The 24,406-nt window shown below is 55.3% G+C and overlaps 1 protein-coding gene across 1 annotated transcript in view; it reads right to left on the reverse strand.

Moving 5' to 3' along the window:
- Positions 1-10,244: 10,244 nt before the first annotated feature.
- The window catches only part of NUDT14 (nudix hydrolase 14), a 73,847-nt gene continuing 59,685 nt past the window's right edge, over positions 10,245-24,406 (reverse strand). The window contains 4 exon segments of the mRNA XM_029073366.2: positions 10,245-10,596; positions 19,573-19,688; positions 19,690-19,820; positions 23,992-24,056. Of these exon segments, the coding sequence (XP_028929199.1) occupies positions 10,338-10,596; positions 19,573-19,688; positions 19,690-19,820; positions 23,992-24,056 (571 nt within the window). The 3' untranslated portion in view covers positions 10,245-10,337.

The following is a 24,406-nucleotide window of genomic DNA, read 5'->3' on the forward strand; positions in this document are numbered from 1 at the left end:
TTCGGTCAGTCAGTCATATTTATTGAGCGCTTACTGTGTGCAGAGCACCGTACTCAGTGCTTGGGAAAGTACAATACAACAATAAAGAGTCACATTCCCCGCCCATGACGAGCTGTAGTTTAGCCGGGCCTCTTTGGGTCTGACCCCTCATTCACATCCCTCCTCATCCAGACACTCCTTCTCCCACCTCAAATCTGCCAAACCAAGTCACTGCCCCCTCCCCAAATCTCGGGCCTGAGGGGATTTGCCTCAAGAGGAGCAGTGTTTCGGGGCTCCTCGGGGCTCGGAGCCCATCAGCCTTGGTCACCACTTCAGTGACCGCTCGAGGTCCGGCAGTTGCCAGGACCTTTCCGGCCTCTCGCACGGGCCCCGCCGCTATCTGCGTCCTTCCTGCCGCATGTGGGAGCAGCTCCCTCCCTTACAGAAGTGGTGTGGCCTAGAGGAAAGAGTGCGGGCCTTGGAGTCGGGGGCCCCGGGTTCTAATCCTGACTCCGCCATTTGTTCATCCCCCCGATTCTATTTATCGCTATCGTTCTTGTCTGTCCGTCTCCCCCGATTAGACCGTAAACCCGTCAAAGGGCAGGGACTGTTATCTGTTACCGATCTGTACATTCCAAGCGCTTAGTACAGTGCTCTGCACATAGTAAGTGCTCAATAAATACTATTGCATGAATGAATGAATTTGTCGGTGACCTCGGGCAAGACACTTCACTTCTCTATGCCTCGGTTTCCTCACCTATAAAATGGTGATTCCATATCTGTTGTAATAATAATAGTAATGATGGCATTTGTTGAGCGCTTACTATGTGTCAAGCACTGTTCTAAACGCTGGGGTAGATACAAGGTGCTCAGGTCGGACACAGTCCCCGTCCCTCATGGGGCTCACAGTCTTAGTCCCCGTTTTATAGATAGATGAAGGAACTGAGGCACAGAGACATGAAGTGACTTGCCCAAGATCACACAGCAGGCAAATGATGGAGCTGGGATTAGAACCCAGGTCCTTCTGGCTCCCGGGCCTATGCTCTACCCACTAGTCCATGCTGCTTCTCTGTTTTCTTCTCTTCTCTATCCTCCCTCATTAGACTGTGAGCCCTCCGTGGGATAGGGACTAGCCTGACCTAATTATCTTGTACCTAGCCAGTTGCTTAGAACAGTGCTTGACACGTAGGAAGCCCTTAATAGATACTATGATAATAATTGCTATTAATATTAGATATAGAAACGGAATTCCAGGTGTTTCTATCTGCCTCAGCCACCACCAACCCTGTTGGCCTCTCCAACACACTTCATTCCCCCTCTAGGCTGTGAGCTCGTTGCGGGCAGGGAATGTGTCCGTCTGTTGTTCTACTGTACTCTCCCAAGCGCTTAGTACAGTGCTTTGCGCACAGAAAGCACTCAATACATACGACTGAATGAATGGAGTGGAGACTCTCTAGGTATCCTGGTCACTCCACCTCTTTCGTCTCCTGCTCCTCCTCGTTCCGGTCTACTTCTCCTCCTCCATGTCTTCTTCCTTCTCCCTTTCCTTCTCTCCTCCTCACTCTGGTTTCCTCCCCTTCCTCCTCCTCCTCGCCCTCTTCCTCCTCCGGCTCCGGCCTGCTCGTCCCGCTCCCGGATGGGGAGGGGAGCGTCGGGGGGAAGGTCCGCAAGGGATCATGGAAACCGAATGCGTCGCTTCCCGTCGTCGTTTGCCGCCCTGGACCTCGGCCAGAGCTCACGCAGATGGTCGCAGACTTCTCCTCTCTTGCCCCCGGGAAGCGGGGCTCGCCCCGGCGGAGGGAGGGCCAGTTCCGGGGCCAGTCTTCCCAGGATGGGCAACCTCCCGAGGGATGTCCCCAGGGACGGAAGGCAGCCGTCCACTAGACTCCTCCACCAGAGAAGGGGCCGATTCGTTGGCCAATTCCACCTCCTTCCGGCCCCGGCCGAGATCCTCGTCCGGACGGTCTGTCGCGCCCCAGGTCCCGCCGCCGTGGGGCCTTGTGGGGTGACCTTCTGGGGCGACGAGATGGGCAGGGGAAGAGGCCGGCGGGCTCCCCAGGCCCCACACGCCCCTGACCCCCGGTGAGCCCGGTTCCCGCGCTTCCGGCCCCGGGTTTTCTCTTTCCCCGCGACCGCTCTGCCCAAGCTGAGCCGTTGAGGACCAGTTTTCTCCCCGCCCCAATGAGGATGTAATTTGTGCAACGACCTGGCTCCAAAGCAAACACGGCGACGGCAGGTGCGGCTCATCGCTGACGCCTCCCTGCCCCAAGCCGGGGGGGGGTCCCCCTCCCCTCTCCCGGGAACTCCCGCCACCGCCGGGGGAGGGGTCAGAGGTCAAGCGGGGGAGGTCGCCAGACCCCCACCAGGATGGCAGGGTTTAAGCCAGCGATGGGTCCCCCTTTCCTCCATCTCCTCCTCTACCCCCATGGACACCCTCACATCCCAACCCAGTCACACCGGCCATCCACTTTGTGCAGAGCACTGTTCTGGATGCCTGCTGTATGCAGCGCACTGTACTGGATGCCTTCCGTGTACAAAGCACTAGCAGAGAAGCAGCAAGGTGTAGCGGGTAGAGCACAGGCCTGGGAGTCAGAAGGTCGTGGCTTCTAATCCCAGCTCCACCACCAGTCTGCTGTGTGACCTTGGACAAGTCACTTCACTTCTCGGTGCCACATCTCTAAAACAAGGATTGAGACCGTGAGCCCCTCATGGGACAGGGACTGTGTCCAACGCGATTTGCTCGGATCCACCTCGGCGCTTAGTACAATGCCTGGCGCACAGGAAGCACTTACCCAACACCGCAATTATTATTGTTTATTATCAGACTGGAAATCTACCATGTGCAGAGCCTGGACTTGACGTCTGCTGTGTACAGAGCCCTGAACCAGGCATCTACTATGTGCAGAGCCCTGGACTGAAAGTCTACGGGGTGCAGAGCCTTACACTAGGTGCCTACTTGGCTCTTCAGGGCTGTACTGGGTGTCTACTGGTTGTTCTGGTTGTTCAGGTGCCGAGTTCCTCGTGGCTAGGGGACGTGCACACAAAAGGTCCTCAGTAAATAACCGTTACTACTACTGAGCAATGTACCGGCTGCTTCTGTAGCCACAGCGTTGGATAGTGTTACGAGGAATAATAATGATGGCATTTATTACGCACTTACTATGGGCCAAGAAGTGTGTGCTGAGCACTGGGATGTATACAAGATAATCAGATCGGGCACAGGGCTTGCTATTTAAGATTTTCATTCATTCGTTCATTCAATAGTATTTATTGAGCGCTCACTATGTGCAGAGCACTGTACTGAGCGCTTGGAATGGACAGATCGGTAACAGATAGAGTCAGTCCCTGCCCTTTGACGGGCTTACGGTCGAATCGGGGGAGACGGCCAGACGAGAACAATAGCAATAAATAGAATCACAAGGTACTTATCCCCACTTTACAGATGGGAAACTGAGGCTCAGACTTGCCCATGGTCACACAGCGGCCCATTGACCAATCCGGGGCTAAAACTAGAGTTAAACGCTGAGTCCAGGGCTCTACGCCCAGTAAGCACTCGGTGAACACCATTGATTCAATAATATTGCATACATCAATTCAATCATATTTATTGAACGCTTACTATGTGCAGGGCACTGTATTAAGCCCTTGGGAGAGTATAATAGAACAATAAACAGACACATTCCCTGCCCACAACTTGTTTACAGTCTAGAGGGGGAGACAGACATTAATAGAAACAAATAAATTCCATCGATTGATCGAGAGAACCCAGACCTGCTGACATCCTTCCCCGTGCTCGTACGCAACACGGTGTAGGGGACAGAGCCTGGGAGTCAGAAGCTCGCGGGTTCTAATCCCGACTCTGCCACTTGTCTGCTGTGTGGCCTCGGGCAAGTCACTTCACTTCTCTGTGCCTCGGTCACTTCATCGGTAAAATGGGGATTAAGTTTGTGAGCCCTGTGCGGGACAGGGACTGTGTCCAACTCCATTTCCTCGTATCCACCCCAGCGCTTAGTACAGTGCCCGGCACATAGTAAGCGCTTAACAAGTACCACAGTAATAATAATAATATCACCGAGGGCAGATCCCTTTCTGGATACCGACTGTGTGCAGAGCACTGTGTTGACTGCTGGGGAGAGGACGGTAGGGATCTTGCGTGAACTGCCTTTTCTCTCTCCCAAGGCTCCCAAAACTGAGGAGTAGGGGAACAGGACAATGAGCTGCTCACCCAGGTTCCTCCCCTTGCTCCAGAAACATCTCCACCGGCCCAGCCTGGCAGAGCCACTAGCCCGGGTTGCATAACAGCGCTTGGCACATAGTAAGCGTTTAACGGATACCGTATAATATTATAATAATAACGACGGCGTTTGTTAAGCACTCACTACGTGCCAAGAACCGTTCTGAGCGCCGGGATAGATACCAGGTAGTCAAGTTGTCCCACGTGGGGCTCACGGTCTTAATCTCCATTTAACAGATGAGGGAACAGAGAAGTTACGGGACGTGCCCAAAGTCACACAGCTGACGAGTGGCGGAGGCAGGATTAGAACCCATGACCTCTGTCTCCCAAGCCTGCAGGCTTTCCACTAAGCCACGCTGCTGCTCTAAGCCATCATTCTCTCTCTCGCTATCTCTGTCTCTCTGGTTGAGGATACAGATCCCTCTCTTGGGGCAAGTTATGGGCAAGTCGGTACCACCAAATGCCCTTATTTGGGCATGGCTGGAGGCTTTATCGATCACCGGGTGGGAGGGTTTTCCCCCTCCCCGTCCCCCCCAAGAAGCCACAACTGCCTCGGAAGCAGACATTGTACAGCCCGGACCCTGGACGTCTGCCAGAGAAACACGACTGGTCAGACGTCTTCAACGGACGAGCAAACTGGGGAATCGCTCACACGGACACACGCACACGGACACAGATACGGCTACTTACAGCTGAGATACGGCTCAGCTAAACTGTGAGCCTCCCGTGGGACAGGGACTGTGTCCAACCTGATCAGCTTCTATCTACCCCAGTGCTCAGTACGGTGTTTGGTTCATAGTAAGCGCTTAACGAATACCGGCATCATTTCTTTATTATTATGGTTATTATTACTGCACATAAACACACAGTCCCAGATACTCACACAGGCGTATACAAATACACACACGGACGCACCAGCAGACGCTTATGGACGCGCACGGAGAGGGAAACCCAAGCGGTTGGTCAAGGGCCCCGTGGCAAGAGAAGCAGCCCGGCTTAGTGGAAAGAGCCCGGGCTTGGGAGGCAGAGGTCGTGGGTTCTAATCCCGGCCGCGCCACTTATCACCTGTGTGACTTTGGGCAAGTCACTTCACTTCTCTGGGCCTCGGTTCCCTCATCTGTAAAATGGCGATTAAGACTGTGAGCTCCACGTGGGACAACCTAATTACCTTGGATCTATCCCAGTGCTTAGAACAGTGCTTGGCACATAGTAAGCGCTTAACAAATACCACCATTATCATTACTGATGAAGATGCTGTGTGTCGGGCCTATACTCTTGCTTTTCCCGAGCACTTCCCCTGAGGGGTGGACAGAACACTCCCCAATTTACAGACGGAGAAAGTGAAGCCCAGAGAGGTTAAACGACTTGCTGAGGTCACTCAGCAAGGCAGGGGTCAAGCCGGGACTTGACGCCTGGTCTCCTGGTTCCATTAATAATAATGATAATTATCATTATTATGGCACTTAAGCGCTTACTATGTGTCACTGTACCAAGTGCCGACACTATACTAAGAGCTGATTAGTCAATCGTATTTAATGAGCGTTTACCGTGTGCAGAGCACTGTACTAAGCACTCGGGAGCGTCCCTCTGGACTCTAAGCTCTTGGTGGAGAGGCAATCTGTTATATTGTTCTGTTGTACTTTCCCAAGCGCTCAGTACGGTGCTCTGCACACGGTAAGCGCTCAATAAATACGATTGACTGACTACGATGCGACAGAATTGAGAGGTACGTTCCTTGCCCGCAGCATCCTCATCCTTGCCGTGAGTCTGTGGCTCACTGAGGCTGTGGGCGGCTGCTGCTGGCATGATTTCTGCCATCCTGCCCCGGGGCCCCCCAAAACGGAGTTCCTAATGGTGGATGGGGGTGGGGAATCCAGAGAAGCTCTTCCCCCTTCCCCTCCCCTCAGCACTGCGCTCATTTGTATATATTATTTATTACTCTATTTATTTTGTTAATAAGGCGTATATCTCCTTGATTCTATTTATCTGGATGATATTGTCTTGTTTTTGTTTCTGCCATCTGTCTCCCCCGTTTAGACCGTGAGCCCGTCGTTGGGCGGGGACGGTCTCTATCTGTTGCCGAATTGTCCATTCCAAGCGCTTAGGACAGTGCTCTGCACATAGTAAGAGCTCAGTACATGCTATTGAACGAATGAATGAAAGAAGCCTCAGACAAGCGGTGTGGACGAATGGATAGAGCTCGGACCCGGGGGTCAGAAGGTCCGGGGTTCTAGTCCCGGCTCCACCACGTGTCCGCTGCGTGACCTTGGGCAAGTCATTTAACTTCTCTGGGCCTCAGTTAGGGCGTCCGTCAGATGGGGATGAAGACCGTGAGCCCCATGTGGGACACGGACTATGCCTGAACTGATTTGCTCGTAACTGCCCCGGCACTTTGAACGGTGCCTGACACGTAGTCAGCGCTTCACAGATACCACGGTTATTGTTATTCTTTCTCAGGCCAGCGCAGGGAGTGTCTCTTCTCTCTTCCGAGAAGCCTTCCCTGACTGAGCCCTCCTCTCCTCTTCTCCCACTTTTTTCTGTATCGCTCTCACTTGCTCCCCCATTCATCCTCTCTCCCATCCCCACAGCACATAAGTATATATCTGCATCTACCTGTAATTTATTTATATTAATGTGTCACCGCCCCCCCCCCCGCACTGTGGGCAACAATGTGTCTGTTGCTATATTGTACTCTCCCAAGCGCTTAGTACAGTGGTCTGCACATAGTAAGCGCTCAATAAATACGATCGAATGAATGAATGAATGCATTCACCCCATCACCCAGAGTTGGGCGGAGGGTCGTCAGGTCTTGGAGCTGGAGGGTGGGGGGCGCGTGGAGAGATGACGGGGGGGGGGGGGGGGGGGGGGGGACAGCGGGGGGCCGGAGAGGGTGGGAGGGGCAGAGAGGAAAGCCAGTTGTCGGTCGGAGGTGTGTGGAGAGCCTTGTTGGTCCCAAAAGGTGATTGACCATAATAGCTCCTGCTCCGAAATCAGGCTGTGGGCTAAAGGAAACGACGTCCTTCCTCTCTGTCTCCTTTCTATTGTGTTCCTGGGCTGTGTCCACGGGCCCGGGGGCTCCGGGACAGGGGAGGTTGGGTTGGGAGGTGTTTATTGTGGAGGGACACGGGGACCGGGGAGAAAATCCCGGCCTGCTGAGATATGTGACACGGTTGTCCCTTGGGGAGGCTCCGACTGCATCCTCCTCTCCCCCCGGGGTGTCCGCGAGCACACAGTGGGCTCTCGGTACGTTGCTCTGCACACGGTAAGCGCTCCATGCATCCTGACAGTAATAATAATAACATTTACGGTTCTCGTTTAGCTCCTACTATGTGCCGAGCCCTGTTCTAAGCGCTTGGGGTAGATACAAGCTATAGTTTGGACACAATCCCTGTCCCAAGTAGGGCTCACTCTTAATCCCCATTTTACAGGTGAAGTAACTTAGGCCCAGAGAAGTGAAGCGACTTGCCCAAGGTCACCCAGCAGGCATGTGGCGGAGCCGGGACTAGAACCCAGGTCCTTCCGACTCCCAGGCCCGTGCCCTATCCACTAGGCCACAGTGCTTCTCCTGATGATGATAGCTTTGGCGAAGATTTAACGATAACAATGATAATGATAAGTGCTTACTGTGTGCCAAGCACTGTTCTAAGCCCTGGGGTAGATACAAGGTAATCAGGTTTTCCCCCGTGGGGCTCATAGTCTTAATCCCCATTTTACAGATGAGGTAACTGAGGCCCAGAGAAGTTAAGCGGCTTGCCCAGGTTCACACAGCAGACAAGTGGCAGAGGCGGGATTAGAACCCATGACCTCTGACTCCCAAACCCGGGCTCCTTCCACTGAGCCACGCTGCTTTAGCTTCCTGGGCTGAAATGGCAGTAGCGCCGGCAGGCCCGGGTTCGTGGCGCTTTGGGGAGGAGTTCGAGGCTGCGAGAACGAGGCGGGACACATCCATCGGACCGGCTCTTCCCGGGGGCCCGGCTCCCCAGCCCATCTCCGTTTCAGATGGAGTTTGCCGATGCTGTGACTGGGAAAACTCGCACACGCAACCCGGCCTCTCCCGCACTCAGCCTCGGGCCAGGGTTTCTGGAGATCTTCTGAGGGCCCGCCGCCTTCGAGGGACTGAGGCCGAACACACCGACAAACACAGACACCTCCACCCAGACACACTCACCCAGAAACAGGCGCACGCGTCTGTGATTTATTTACTTAGTACAGTGCTAAGTGCTTAGTAGAGTGCTTTGAACGCAGTAAGCGCTCAATAAATACGGTTGAACTGAATTATTATATCTGTAATTTATTTATCTATATTGATGTCTGCCCCTCTAGAGCGTGTGTGGGCAGGGAATATGTCTGTTTGTTGTAGTATTGTACTCCCCCAAACGCTGAGTACAGTGCTTTGCACACAGTAAGCGCTCAGTAAGTACGACAAGAATAATAATACAATAATACACACACATACACACCCACCCAGACATACACACCTACACAGACACACCTAAATCCATAATCCCATACAGATGCATGCCCAAAGAGGGAAGCCGTGAGGCCTAGTGGAAAGGGTGCAAGTTTGGGAGGCAGCGGACCTGGGTTCTAAGCCCGACTTTGTCACTTGGCTGCCGTGTGGCCTTGGGCGAGTCACTTCGCTTCTCTGTGCCTCGGCTTCCTCTTCTTTAAATAGGGCATTAAATCCCACTCCCTCCAACCTAGACTCGAAGCCCCACGTGGGACAGGGACTACGTCCGACCTGATTATCTTGCATCTACCCCGGCCCTTAGTATAGTGCTTGGCGCAATGTAAGTGCTTTACAAATGTTGTAAAAAGAATAAAAACTGAAACGAAACACACATATGGCCTAATGGCAAGAGCGTGGGCTTGGGAGTCAGAGGTCGTGGGTTCTAATCCCCGCTCCGCCACTTGTCTGCTGTGTGACCTTGGGCAAGTCACTTCACTTCTCTGTGCCTCAGTCACCTCATCTGTAAAATGGGGATGAAGACTGTGAGCCCCACGAGGACAACGTGATTACACTGTATCTAGGGGATTAAGACTGTAAGCCCACGGGGACAACCTGATTACACCGTAACGACCCCAGCGCTTAAAACAGTGCTGGGCAGATAGTAAGCGCTTAACGAATATCATAATAATGATAATTATTATTATTACATAGCCACATTCACCACTTGGCCCTGGAAGAGTGGCTGCCGGGTAGCTGCCAATGCGGTTTCTCGAGAAGCAGCGTGGCTCAGTGGAAAGAGCACGGGCTTTGGAGTCAGAGGTCATGAGTTTGAATCCCAGCTCTGCCACTTGTCAGCTGTGTGACCGTGGGCAAGTCACTTAACTTCTCTGTGCCTCAGTCACCTCATCTGTAAAATGGGGATTAAGACTGTGAGCCCCACGTGGGACATCCTGATTCCCGTGTCTACCCCAGCGCTTAGAACGGTGCTCGGCACATAGTAAGCGCTTAACAAATACCAACATTATTATTATTAGCCAGGGTGGTTGGGGCTACAGGCTGGGAGGACGAGGCACGGAGGTCACCCACCCACTGACCGTGTGCCAGAAGTCCACGACCGAACCCTGCAGGTGACCCCCGGGGGCTGAGGCCGTGCAGGTGACGGCCCCTACCCCCGGCCTGGAGACACGTCCCCCCTCCCCACCTCTCCCCTGCGTCTCCCGGATCGCCGGGTTTGGTAGCCAACCGTGGCCACCGTACCGTCACCCGCCCATCCCCACGCCCGGCCCGGTCCCCTCTCCGCTGGGGCTGGCTGCTACCGGGAGCGGCCCGGGCTGCAGCGGAGAGAAGTCGGGAAAAGCCCTTGGGAAATCCCAGGAGCCCCGACCTGGGCCTCCCAGCTCCTCGGGGAAGTTGGCCTTGGTCACGTCTATCTCTTGGCCACCCGATCGATCGGGGAGTTCCAGGGCCGCCACCGGCCCGGAAGGAACGACCACAGTTTTCCAGGTGTCCACTGTTGCGATTTTATTTCCCCAACCCTGGCAAGACGTCACCCAAGCCGTGCCCCCCGTCGTCCAAGCCCTGCCCCCCCGGCTTTCCTCCTGCGAGGCCTCGGTTCCCCAGACGCCCAGGCTCCCACCTCTGGGGGCCGGGAAGGGGCGGGCCCGGGCAGAAGGCCTATATCTGGGCGGGCGCCGGTGGGGACGGGGCGGGTGGGGGGAAGGTGCTGTGGAACCACGTGAAGCCGAAGACGACGCCCATGGTCTTGGAGAACCTCTCGTCGTAGGCAAAGGCCCGCGACTCCCGCAGGGGGACGTTCACCACCTCGATCAGCTCCCCTTCCTCGGGCCGGCCGCCGCCTTCGCTCACCTTCATGGCATCCGTCACCTCCGCGTAAAACATGGTCTGGGTGGACCCTGTCACGCCAACTCCCGACCTAAAGGGAAGACGGCCGTGTTAGACGGGGACGGGGAGAGCAATGGCCTCTAGCTGAGCCCCGCGCCGGGAATGGCCCGCCCCCTCTTCCGTTCTTAAAGCGCTGCTCAAATACTGCCTCCCCCAAGAAGCCTTCCTAGATTGACCCACCCACAACCCTATCTACCGTAAAGTCTCCGGTCACCTAATATTAGCAGTAGCATCGGCAATAGTAGTATTTACTGCGGTCCCTCCGGGTACCGGGCACTATACTGAGCGCTCGGAAGATACGACCGAAACCCAAGGCACGGTCTCTGTCTGCGAGGAGGTACCGCGCCACCAGGGAGAGAGTGACAGAGAATTATTGGCCACGAGAATGAGTCCAGGTGCCGAGGAGGGGCGCGAAGAAAGCCGGAAACAAAGAAAGGCACCCTTATCAGCTGAAGGGTTGATAAGAAACTCCCAACTTGTCACTAGTCAGGACAGGCTGACCTCTCGTTTCCAGAAATCCCATCCAAATCCAGTTTCCCTGCCCGAGGTCCTGGATCTGCGTCTCTCATTGCTCCCACGGAGCAACTCCGGGCACCGAGAGACCCGAGTCGGGAGTGAAGGCTTCGGACCGAACGGCCACCCAGGGCGTTCTGCCAGGTGACCGGGTGAGCGGCCAAGGCTGTCGCGGCTACCAGGGCAACTGGCCTCTGGGTCATGACGCTCTGGCCCGGCACCGGCACTGAGCTGCGGTCCCTCGGGCCGTGACTGGGGCTGGCGGGTCAAATGCCTCAGCGTGCATTCGGTGGTGGGCTGCGCCCCCGCTTCCCGATGATCTCGTGGTGCTCCGGCCCCCGTGGAACTACAACTGGCGGGGGAGAGAGCGGGGACGGGCCCGGCCCACCCCACCAGCACTTCCATTCATTCTTTTCTGCAGATTCTCACTCCCAAAGTCTCAATCCCAAAACCTCCTCCACCCTCGCTGACAGGAGACTGGACAGGGAATGTGTCTACCAACTCTGCCGGATTATACCCTTCCATCCGTTCATTCATTCAGTAGTATTTACTGAGCGCTTACCGTGTGCAGAGCACTGTACTAAGCCCTTGGGAAGTACAATTCAGCAACAAATAGAGACGATCCCTGCCCACAACGGGCTCACAGTCTTCCAAGCTTTTGGTACAACGTTCTGCACACAGGAAGCGCTCAATAAATACGACACTGATTGATCCCCATGACTAGATGTGCCTATTTACCCACCGCTTCCTCGCACAGAACACTGTCCCGAGCGGTTGGAAGAGCACAACAGAGTTAACGGACACGATCCCCGCCCCCGGAGGCTCTCGCAATCCAGCGTAAAAGGTAGGGATGCTGTGCTTTTTGGACGGTTAGCCCCCGGGTGGGTGGGGACGGTGCCCCCTCCTCTTCTATCAGCGTGGCTTAGTGGAAAGAACACGGACTTGGGAGTCAGAGGTCGTGGGTTCTAATCCCGGCTCCGTCATGTGTCAGCTGTGCGGCTTTGGACCAGTCACTTATCTTCTCTGCTCCTCAGTTACCTCAACTGTAAAATGGGGATGAAGACTGTGAGCTCCACGTGGGACACCCCGATAACCCTGTATCTCCCCCAGTGCTTAGAATAGTGCTTGGCACATAGTAAGCGCTTAACAAATACTATTATTATTATCATTCTAGCCCCCGTCTCGGCCCCTCCCCGAGCCGGGAGGGCTCTGGCGGCCCGAGGGGGGGCTTCTCGTTTCTGGCGGGGCCCCACGGCGTCTCCTCGCCCCCCGCCAGCCGGTTTCTGAGCTCTGACCTTCGGCTCTGGTCGCCGGTATTGAAGCAAACACTTCCTCTCGGCCTCTTCTCATCCCCGTCTTATCTCCCGCCGACACTTTCCTGTTCGCCCGCCGGCTCGCTCCGCCGCCCGGCCCCGAGGAACTTCACGGGCCCGGCTTTGGTATTTTCCTTTCGGCCTCTCCTCCTCCTCCTCTTGCTGCTGCCACTGGTCCCCTCCCCCTTTCTACGGGAGCCCTCGATGGGTCCCGCCTCGCGTCGCACATTGTTGTCTGTACATTTTCTCTTCCCCAGTTTCCTGCGACACGTCTGACTTGAAACCGGGCTGCTCTCCCGCCGGGCCCTCTATTCCCGTTCTGGCCGGTGACAGAGATCTCTGTCAGGCGTCCTAAGCACTTGGGGAAGACGCCACCGATGGAGAGGTTGGCCCACGAGTGTGGTATGTATGTGGCCGACTGACGCTGGGGGACGACACAAACACAACACGTAGACTGTCTCCCTTGTGCTGCTGTGTTGGCAGTGTCTCCTCCAAGAGGCCTTCCCCTATCCGCCCTCCCTCTCCATCGACTACATATCTGGCTGTGTATTAATCAACGGCATTTACTGAGCACTTACTGTGTGCAGAGCACTGTACTGAGCGCTTGGGAGAGTACAATACAACGGAATCAGCAGACCCATTCCCTGCCCATAATAAGCCTACAGTCTGGAGGATGAGCTTATTGTCTTGCCCCACAGGGGACAGGGACTGTGTCCAACCTAATTTGCCTATATCCACCCCAGTGCTTAGTACAGTGCCTGGCACACAGTACGCGCTCAACAAATGCCACAGTTATTATTAGAGGATGAGCTTACGGCCTAGCACGACACTGAAGACCTTTATTCTGATCTGAAGCCTACGGCCACCACGCTCCTCGGACAGTCCTTTCGAGGCTCTCCCTCCGCCCCGCCCCTCTTGCTTATCCACTCTCTTCCCCCACCCCACCCTCCCCCAGCTCTCACTCTTTGTTCCCCTCAAGCCAACCTACTTATTGCGCTTCATTCTCATTTCTCCTGTCTCCAAACACCTCCTGCTCACCTCGCCTCCCGCTCTGCTGCCTGGAACTCCCTCCTGGCTTCTTCTTGTGGGCAGGGATAGCAAGTCTATTGTACTGTCCTCTCCCAAGCATTTAGTACAGTGCTCTGCACATATTAAATGCTCAACTGATTGTTTGATAAGTCACCCAGACTCTGGCATTCCCTCCATCTTCAAAGCCCTTCTGAAATCACATCTCCTCCAGAAGGCCTTCCCCAATTAATTATCCTCCTCCCTTATGTCATGCCCCCGCCAAAACCACCAGCTAAACACTTCGGTACCAACTCTCATTGCATTCACACCCACACTTCTGTACTTCTGCACAAACCAACTTACTCCCCCTCCATGGAAGTACTTACTCATCTTTATATCCTACTTTCTTTTCTCCTCTTTCGTCTGAAATTATTCTGTGTCTGTCTCCCTTGCTAGACTGCAACGTCTTCGAGAGCAGGATCGTGTCTCCTACCGTCCTCTCCTAAGTGCTCGATACAGGTGCTCGGCCCCCACCGGGTGCTCAGAAAACCCTATCGGTGGCGGATTGATGAACCGAAAGGGTGAGCTGGCCTTTCGGACTCCATTTTCTATGTCCCTGTCTGTCGTTGGCCGGTGAGCGGCCCTAGGTAGCAGAATTCCGGGGATGGCGACGAGCTCCACATGGCCGGCGGAGATCTCTGCTGTGGGCAGGGGACGTGTCTACCGGCTCTGTTATACTGTACTCTCCCAAGTGCTCAGTACAGTGCTCCGCACACAGTAGGCGCTCAATAAATACCACTGATTGCTTGATTGATGGGTTGGCCTTGACGGGCTGACACGTCCCTTCAGGTTTCTTCAGACTTCACTGGCCCTCGGCAGCTGGTCAACTCAATAAGGTAGGGTGCCATCACCTCCGTGTCTTCTGGGTTCCTACCGCCAGAGCACCATCATCCCCAGGAAATGACTCAGATAACGGTCTGGAGGACTTTGCTTGATGCTCCTGGGTGTGGTTGAGTGGGAGGAGTTTTCCCGGCTCCTCTATTTGCCTGCTGTGTGACCTTGGGAAAATCACTTAACTTCTCTGTGCCCCAGTTTCATCATCTGTAGCTTGGGGATTCAACACCTGTTCTCCCTCCCCTTTAGACTGTGTCCCACCTCCCTCCTTCAGGAGGCCTTCCCAGACTAAGCCCCCCTTTTCCTCCACTTCTCCTCCCCATCGCCCCGACTCCCTCCTTCTGGTCTACTCCCCTCCCCACCCCACGGCACTTGTGTAAACAGGTACATGTTTATTATTCTATTTTATTAATGACGTGCATATATCAATAATTCTATTTATTTATACTGATGCTATTGATGCCCTGTCTACTTGGATTTGTTTTGTTGTCAATCTCCCCCTTCTAGACTGTGAGCCCGTTGTTGGGTAGGGATTGTCTCTAATTGTTGCCGAATTGTACTTTCCAAGCGCTTAGGACAGTGCTCTGCCCACAGGAAGTGCTCAATAAATATGATTGATTGAATGAATGAACCTGACTATTTTGCATTTGTCCCAGTGCCGGGCACATAGTGAGAGCTTCTATCACAATTATTAATGTTAGAAGCCGGAGTGCCCCGGGCTCCTCGTTGCATGGAACGACTGTTCTCCGGCTAAGTAGTGACCACGACCCCTGGAGCGTTGAAATTCACCCCGGCTCTAGTCTACCACTGCATCTTTTGAGCTGAGTCTCTCGGTAGCTACTTCTTCCCCCCTCTTCCCAGAGCTCTCTGCCTCTCTGTGTGCCTGTCTCTCTCACTGTCTCTCTGTCTCTGTCTCCCCTTCCCACTGTTAGTAATCCCCCCATCCCCTGCATCCTGAGCTTTCTCATCCTTTCACTCTTGGCCAGCCTTCTCCCTTCTGACCTCTGACTCTCCCTTGCGGCAGTCCTCCCCTTTCCCCTCCCGATGGGCAGACAACTCTCTTAATTGCTTCCCCACAACCTGCAATTTATGTTAATATCTGTCTCCCCTGCTAGACTGTAGGTTCCTTGAGGGATCGTGGCATCATGTTTATGACTTTTATTGCATTGTATTCTCCCGAGGCCCTCATAGAATGTTTTGTCCACAGAGAATGCGCAATAGATGCCACTGATTAAGGGGGAGGGCAGAAGCCTCTGGGGGGGAAAATCTGCCCCTGAACAGGACCAAGTAGGTCCCCTTGGGCCACATACTGAGGTGCCAGGAAGTGCCCCGGGGGTCAGGATGGGGGGGGGTTTTCATTCATTCAATCAGTTAATCGCATTTATTGAGCACTTATTGTATGCAGACCACTGTACTAAGGTCTTGGGAGAGTTCAGTAAAGCGATAAATGGATGCATTCCCTGCCCACAAAGAGCTTACAGTTTAGAGGGACCGAGTGACTTGGGTCTGGGATATTGGGGAGAACCTGGATCCCAAAATGCCAGCAGTGTGCAAGCAAGCCATGGCAGTGCAAGGAATTAGAGGACAGTCTCTCTCGGGGGGCTCTCCCAGTCTAAATTACACACACACACGGCCCAAAATAACCTCAAATGGGTCAGGGTCGGGGTCAGGGTCAGGGTTTGGTGCGGGGTTGAAGATGGAGTATAGACTCTCTTCTCTGGAAACCGGGGGACGGATGGGAAATCGTCGGGCTCTCCGCGACCCAGAGATTCCTTCTGGGAAAACGGTTCTCTTCGGACTCAGTGCACTCAGTGCATCGGTCCTGGTTTGGTGCACAAGCTCCTGAGCACCAACAACTACCCGGATCCCGTTCCGGCCCAGCTCCTCTGAGCTCACCCACCTCTGCCCACCCAGGGGCAGAGGGGCCGGGGCTGGAGCGAGGGTCTCTCCGTAGACTTGTGCCCGGCCCCTCCCGCGGCTTGCCCCCGGGGGCCTACTGGGTCGGGCGCTGGGTGAGATGGCTATTCTGCGTCAAGTCCAAAGGGAACAGTTTCCCATGAGGCAGAAGCAGTGTGGCTTAGTGGAAAGTGCCCGGGCTTGGGATCACAGGACATGGGCTTCTGGTCCCGGCTCCGCCACTCGTCTGCTGTGACCTTGGACAAGTCACTTAACTTCTCTGTGCCTCAGTTACCTTATCTGGAAAATGGGGATTAAAAGTGGGAGTCCCCACGTGGGACAACCTGATTACCCTGTATCTATCCCGGTGCTTAGAACAGTGCTTGACACATAGCAAGCACTTAACAATACCATAATTATTATATTATCTTTGGGTGCGAAAAGCCCAACGGAATCCTCCCATCTGTCTCCATCCTCCAGAAAAGACAGTCTGCACAAATCAACTTACTTCCCCTCTACGGAGGTACTTATTCAGCCAACTATCCACCTTTCTTTTCTCCTCTTCCGCCTGAAATTATGCTGGGTCTGCTCTCCCTTGCTAGACGGCAACCTCTTGAGAGCAGGGATTGTGTCTTCTAGTGTCCTCTCCCAAGTGCTCGATACAGTGGTCGGCCCCAACAGGTGCTCAGGAACACTAATGTTGGTGGACTGATGAAATGAAAGTGTGCGCTGGCCTTTTTGACTCCATTTTCGGGGTCAGTCTGCACTCCAGCTCCAACCCTGATGCCTGGGGCGCAGGGCTTCCTTCCTTCATTCATTCAACTGTACTTATTGAGCGCTTACCGTGTGCAGAGGCCTGTACTAAGCGCTTAGAAAGCACATTATGGCAATAGAGAGACAATCCCTGCCCACAATGGGCCAGTAGGGGCCCATGTGGTCCTGTCTTGGGGAGACCCTTCCCTCACCCACAGCACCTGGCAGCAGCACAGTCAAACTACGGTTAATCAGCTGTGGTCACTATTAAATGTCTGCTCGCTGCTAAGCACTGTGCTGGGGCAGTGCAGCATGACATAGTGGCTAGAGCACAGCCCTGGGTGTCAGAAGGTCATGGGCTCGAATCCCAGCTCTTCCACTTGCCTGCTGTGTGGCCTTGGGCAAGTTACTCACTTCTCTCTGCCTCAGTTACCTCATCTGGTTAAAACGGGGATTGGGACCGTGAGCCCCACGTGGGACAGGGACTTGCATCCAGCTTGATTTGCTTGTATCCTTCCCAGTGCTTAATACAGTGCCTGGCACAATAGTAAGTGCTGAACAAACAATACAATTACTATTACTACAAGGTAAGACAGCAGAAGTGGACAGGCCCAGACCCAGAAAGCCAGGGGGTCCTGGGCCTGAGGTCCCTCCCCACATAAACACGTGCGACGGGGCAGCCAAGAAGCAATCGCCCGATCCCACGTGGCTTCGGGGGTAATTTCCACAGCCCTTTATGCCACTCCAAGCAGCAGGTGCAGAGGGACAAAATGGAAATCGAAGCAATTAGCGCCAAATTATGCTGGTTATATCGTCCTCGAACAGGTTGTGCTAGCGGGCAATCTTCCTAATTGTCATATATTTTATTGTTCTGAGGCTATTAACCGCTGCGCCCCGTCATAAAACGGGAAGGCAGGGAACATGGCGAGGAGGGTTTTGCGAGGAGGGTGACACCCGCCAGGAGCACCACAAAGGAGGGCTCTGGCCCCTCAAGACCCGGCCGTGTGGCTGTCCGACTCGAAAAGGGAGCCTCGTGTCTTTGACAGAAATGCCAGTTTGCCTTCAAAGGTTCTAGCGGGATCAGAGAATGGGAAACGGCTGTTTACCGTGCTTGGGAAACTCTGGTTCTGGGGGGGTGTTGTGGGGGGGTCTCTCCCAACAGGAGATTCCTTTGCCTAGAAAGGGGCTGGGGAGTCTCCCAATTGGAGGGCAGGGGGATGGTGAAATGACCTGTGGCATCCCTTAGGGGTGGGGCAGGGGTACATCTCCAGTTCATTTCTTGCCTCGTAGTCTGTCCAAACTGGGGACACGGGGTACTCGGAACCCTTCTGGGCACCCCCAAACCCCAAGAGGCTTGGGGGGGGGGAGATGGGGCGGGGTTCAGAACGAAGGATTCATTCATTCAATAGTATTTATTGAGCGCTTACTTTGGGCAGAGCACTGTAGTAAGCACTCGGAAAGCACAATACAGCAATAAAGAGAGACAATCTCTGCCCACCACGAGCCCACAGTCTGGCGGGGGGCCGGGGCGGGGGGTGGACAGACATCAAGACGAGCAAACAGGCATCAATATAAATAAGTAAAAGTATAAAATTATGGATATATACATATTTACATAAGTGCTGTGGGGCGGAGAGAAGGGGGAAGAGCAAAGGGACTGTGTCAAGGTGACAAGGAAGGGAGTGGGAGCTGAGGAAAAGTGGGGGTTAGTCTGGGAAGGCCTCTTGGAGGAGATGGGCCTTCAGTAGGCTTTGAAGGGGAGGCAAGTTTGGGGCACCACAGAGCGGCAGCTTGGGGGCAAAGGAGAGAGCATGAGATGCGTGAGATAGAGGTCACCGGGAGGAGGCGAGCGGGGAGAAGGCCCCCAAAATCTCGGATTCCCCCCAGCCCCGAGCTCATTCCCGCCCCATCTTGCCCGAACCCTGAGAGCTCACCAGCCGGGCCGCGGTGGTGATTCACCCCGGCCGGCTCCCTGGGTCCCCCGTGGCTAATCCCGCAGGAAGCAGCGTCTGCCAGGACGCACAGCTGCGGCGCCCGCTCCTTCCCCGCCGGCCGCCGGCCGGAAGCGGGTCGGGCCCCCGGGGGACGAGGCCCGGACCCCGACGGGCGGGGACGGGGCGCCAGTCTGCCCCGCTCTGCCCCCGCACCTGGTGCCTGGCTCTCTGAGAGGGAGGGCCCGGGCTGGAGCCGGAGGAGGCCCGAGATGGGCCGGCCCGAGGGGGGGAATCCGGGAGCCCGAAGGCCTTCGGTCGGACCGGAGTGGGGGCCGACAGGTGTGGACGCTGGCAGCCAGGGAGAAGTCCAGACTCACACTTTTCCCCTTCCTCTCACCCTGGACTGGATCTCCGGGAAGGGAATGTGCCCGTTTATCGTTGTACTGTTTTCTCCCAAGTGTTTAGGACAGTACTCTCTGCACGTAGTAAATGCTCAATAAATACGACTGAATGGATGAATGATTCTCCCCGACCTCGCCCGCCATACCCAAACGGGGATCACTCCAAGGGCTCTCAGGCTCCTCGGAATGCCGGGAGACGCGGGACCCACTGGCCAAACGGGGAGATTGAGGCCTGGTGACGGGGCCCACAGTGGCGACCAGGGGCGGGCCCGGTCTCTGCTCGGCTGGGACTCACTTGTACGACGTGATTCTCCTCAGGTCCGAAGCCGGAACCTGATAGCCACACTCCTCCAGGATCTCGGCGCAGGCCACTTCCTCCAGGACAGGTCGGGGCTTGTCCAAGATGCCGGCGCCACAACTCGTAAGTCACGCCCGCGGTGCTCGGCAGGGTCACCCCCGCCACCCCGAGGTCCCTGGTGTCATCGGGGCCTCCGTCCGGGAAGGCTTCGGGGCACCGTCGCCCCAACTCGGCCATGTACACCGCTGGAGGACACGAGGAGAGACGGCGTGATCAAAGTTGGCCTCGCTCCCCTCTGCGGGTCCCAGGCCGTAGAACAACCCTCTCCTCACCTCTGGGGTCCCCCCCGGAGCCCCCCAGACTCAGTAGGAGGGCTGAGCTACAGCCCGTCTGGGAGACCCTGTGGCCAAAGTCCCTTCCCGGTTGGTCTCTGGAGCCCTGGCCCTGGAAATGACCACCCACAAAGGGGTTCCCAATCTTGCTCGGTCTTGCTCTTGAAGCGAAGGAATCTGGTTGGGGGCGGGGAGAATAAGGACAAGCACCCTCCCAGGTTGGGGGATGCTTCCCATGATACAGGGGTCTCGGACAGAAAGGGCAGCTTGTCCAGTTCCGCCCGATCAATCGATTGGAGGAGCATCACGGCACAGTGGATGGAGCGCGGGGCCTGGGAGTCAGAAGGTCATGGGTTCTAATCTTGGCTCCGCCACTTGCCTGCTGTGTGACCTAGGGCAGGTTGCTTTAATTCTCTGGGCCTCTTTACCCTCATCTGTAAAATGGGGACTGAAACTGTGAGCCCCACATGGGACGGGGACTATGTCCAACCCGATTTGCTCGTACCTACCCTGGCTCATAGTAAGTACTTAAATGCCGTTATTGTTATTTTATTATAACTGATCCATGTCATTTATTGAGCACTGATTGCATGCACAACACTGTACTAGAGAAGCGGCGTGGCTTAGTGGCAAATGCACAGGCTTGGGACTTGGGTTCTAATTCCGGCTCTGCCACTCGTCTGCTGTGTGGCCTTAGGCAAGTCATTTAACTTCCTCTGTGCTTCAGTTCCCTCATCTGTAAAATGAGGATTAAAAGTGTGACCCCCACCTGGGACAACATGATACCTTGAATCCACCCCCAGTGTTTAGAACAGTGCTTGGCACATAGTAAGCACTTAACAATGCCATTATTATTATTATTATTATTAAGCGCTAAGGAACTTATTCAACTGCAAGCTTGCAGGGGGCAGAGGTTGCATCTTCTACTCTTGTCCCGCACCCCCACACACGACCCCCGAGAGAACCCCACGGCCTAACATTAAGCCGCAAACCCTGATCCCTGGGCCCTCCGGCCTTCGTGAATAGAGCACGGCCTGGACGTCAGAAGGACTGAGTTCTATCCCGGCTTCCACCACGTGTCTGCTGTGTGACCTGGGGGAAGTCACTTAACTTCTCTATGACTCAGTTCCCTCATCTGCAAAATGGGGATTAAAGAGTATAAGCCCCATGTGGACAAGGACTATGTCCAACCTGATTAACTTGCATCTACCCCAGTGCTTAAAAACGGTGCTTGGCACACAGGAAGCGCTTAACAAGTAAGCCACGATTATTAATTCTTATTCTTTATTCTTCTCCCCGCCCCCCTGCCAGGCCTTCCAACATGGGCCGAATCCATGGCCCCTGAGCACAGCTGGAGTGGGTACAAGCGGTGGAAGGAGAGCCTGGAACTTTAATACATTCAATCACATTTATTAAGCGCTTACTCTGTGCAGAGCACTGTACTAAGTGTTTGGGAAAGTACATTATAATAATCAGTGACAATCCCTGGCCAACCTAGCACACAGTCTAAAGAAAACTCTGTGGCTGGAGCCTCCAGCCCAGAAAATCGTGGAAATAAAGCCGGGCCGGTGCTGGGCTCACGGTGGGAAAGACCCTAAGCTCTTGGGACCGAACAGGCTTGGGACCCCAGGCCCCGCCTCCTCCTCTTCTGCCCGGCCACCCCCCAGGGGAGCCCTCCAGGGTTACTGTTTTCCAGGTCTGTGGAATCTGGGTGTGGGGGTCAGCCAGACCGCCCTACCCGACACAAGGCCGTGACCCCATCTCCTGCACCCCCGGCCCCGGACACGAGTGGGACGGGGCAGAGCGGGGGCGGCCAGCGGGGCCCGGGGTCTTCCTCTCTGGGCCGAGGCCTCTGGTCTCCCTCGCGGTGACATCATTGATTCCATGGCTTCGGCAGCTTGTCCTGGATCGTGCTGGCCAATGTGCCGCCCCCCGGCCTCCCATTCCCCCAACATCCCCACCTGTTGGACCCTCCTCCTCCCATGAACCCATCCCCAAGCCTGGGCTCCCAGAATGGCTGCGGACCACCGGCCTCAGCTGTCCACCCGCCTTCTGGCCCCACCTGTCAGGCCCTCCCTCCCCGACCTCCGGCCACAGCTGCTGGAGCCCCCCGACCCCATGCTACTGTCAGGGCCCGAATGGCCAAGCTTGGGCCCGGGAGTAGTTTAACGCGCACTCGTGTCCACACGCACAGACACGCGCGCGCAACTGCGCATGAGCCACCGACCGAAGGAGGAAGATGAGGAGGAGCGGTGTCACCGGCCCTGTCTTGGAGATGGAGAAAAGCCGGAACCCGAGAGGTGGAGCACTGTGGAGAAAGTCCTTACAGCCAGATCGAGGCAGAGCAGACAGCCGTGCTCCTCAGGTGAGAAAACCATTCCAAGATGCGGGCGGCCCAGCTGCCCGGATCGCAGCATCGGGGAGCTTTTGAGAAGCCAACGGCCTCTCGCGTCGGAGCCACGGGGACCCTAACCCGCAGTTGAGCGATGCTTCTTGTGCCACCTTCTTGTGCCCCATCCTATGGCCTGGTCTCTCTGCTGGTCCCTCCACCACCTTGAGCCCAACTCGCTTCACTTCCCTGAGCCCTGTTCCTCTGCCATCCCGCGCCCTGGTCCTCTGCCATTCTGTGCCCTGGTTCCTCCACCACCCTGTGCCCCGTTTTCTTCGTCACCCTGCACGCTCCTCCCTCTGCCATCCCGTGCCATCCTGCACCCTGTCCCTCGGTCTTCTTGCACCCCTCCACATCCTCGTCAGAGTCCAGGGACCAGCTCTGGCCACCAGCTGATAAAATAGGATAGAAGAGTGGACAGAAATGAGGAAAAGGTTGGAAACAGATCCTAAGGGGAGAGGATTTGGGGTGTTTCCCCTGGGAAAGAGAAGCTGAGGGGAGATGGATTCCCAGCCTGAAAGCCCATGAAGGTTTCTGGGCGGCAGTTGTTTCCTAGTGTTCTCTGTTTCCCTTGGGGATGCACAGAAGGAAATGGGCTGGGTTTTAAAAAGGAGGAATTGTGGGTTGTTTTTTTTTTTGCTTTTTATGATATTTGTTAAGCACTTACTATGTGTCAGATACTGTACCAAGTGCCTGGAGAGTACAATACAACAATAAACAGACTCCTTCCCTGCCCACACACGAACTTAAAGCCTTCCCAGCTCTGGGTCCTCTGGGATTCCGTATCATTACGGTAAAAGAGGTTCCCTGGGTTGGCGGAATTCAGAGCTGTTGGTGGTTCCTGAGGGTCTCCTGGCTGTTCCCAGAGGGGTTCGGCTCTAGGAATCCACAGCGGGCAGCCCTCGGCCCGGAGAAATAATAATAATAATAATAATAATTATGGTTTTGTTAAGCGCTTACAATGTGCCAGGCACTGTTCTAGGCGCTGGGGTGGATACAAGCCAATCGGGTTGGACACAGTCCCTGTCCCACTGGGGGCTTAGTCTCAATCCCCATTCTAGAGATGAGGCCCAGAGAAGTTGAAGTGACTTGCCCAAGATCACACAGCAGACAAGTGGCCGATGCGGGCCGCTCCCCCAGGGCCCTGGGGCACCGGGGCCCTCAGCGTTTCAAGAGGCGCCGATTCCTCCCCACTGGGGGGAGGGGGTGGCGAGGGGAGGGGGCGGGGGGAGTTGCCTCTGCCAGAACTTCTCAAGGAGATTTCCAGAAGGGTCGTGAAAGCGTTTCTTAGCAAACCAAGATTTTTTAGACTGATTTAATGGGACCTGCTAAGGAAACAAACACTGTTATTGATTTTGAGCAAGTCAATATTTGCTTGAAATGGTAACAGGGAGACACAAGGATCGGTTCATGCCACAGAACTCGGCCTGAGAAGGCTCCGGGCCCTCAGGCCTCTGGATGCCCATTCCCAAGGGGCGGGGGCCGGAGAGTCTCCCAAGAACCCCGGGCCCGGGGCTGGGACCGGACCCAGCCTGCTTCCCTCAGCCCGAGGTCCCCCCGCCCTTCGCCAATCCCACCTCCCAGCATAGTGCCCCACCGCTGCCCTGGGACAGCTCGCCCCCCTCCCCCCACGACACACAAACCCACACACGTGTACACGCATGAATGCAGGAAGGAGCCAGGCGAGAGGGTTACCTGGGCGGAATTGCTTCACCAGGACAAAGCTCTGCTGAGTCGAGTTGAAGATCAGGACAGCTACGCTGTTGGGGAAAAGGAAGAAAGCAAGGACGACGTTAGGAACGCCGGCCTCCAGAAGCGGAGGGGTCTAGTAGAGAGAGCCTGGGCCTGGGAGCCAGGGGACCTGGGTTCTAACCCCGGCTCCGCTGCTTCTCTGCTGTGCGACTTTGGGCAAGTCACTTCAATTCCCTCAGCCTCGGTTTCCTCATCTGCGAAATGGGGATTCAACACCCATTCTCCCTCCTACTTAGACTGTGAGCCCCACATGAGACAGAGAGGGTGTCTGACCTGATTATCTCGTGTCTACCCCAGCACTTAGTACAGTGCTTGGCACATAGTAAGTGGTTAAAAATACAATTGTTATTGTAATTAT

The sequence above is a fragment of the Ornithorhynchus anatinus genome, chromosome 1, assembly GCF_004115215.2.
Source record: "Ornithorhynchus anatinus isolate Pmale09 chromosome 1, mOrnAna1.pri.v4, whole genome shotgun sequence".
Lineage (NCBI taxonomy): Eukaryota > Metazoa > Chordata > Mammalia > Monotremata > Ornithorhynchidae > Ornithorhynchus > Ornithorhynchus anatinus.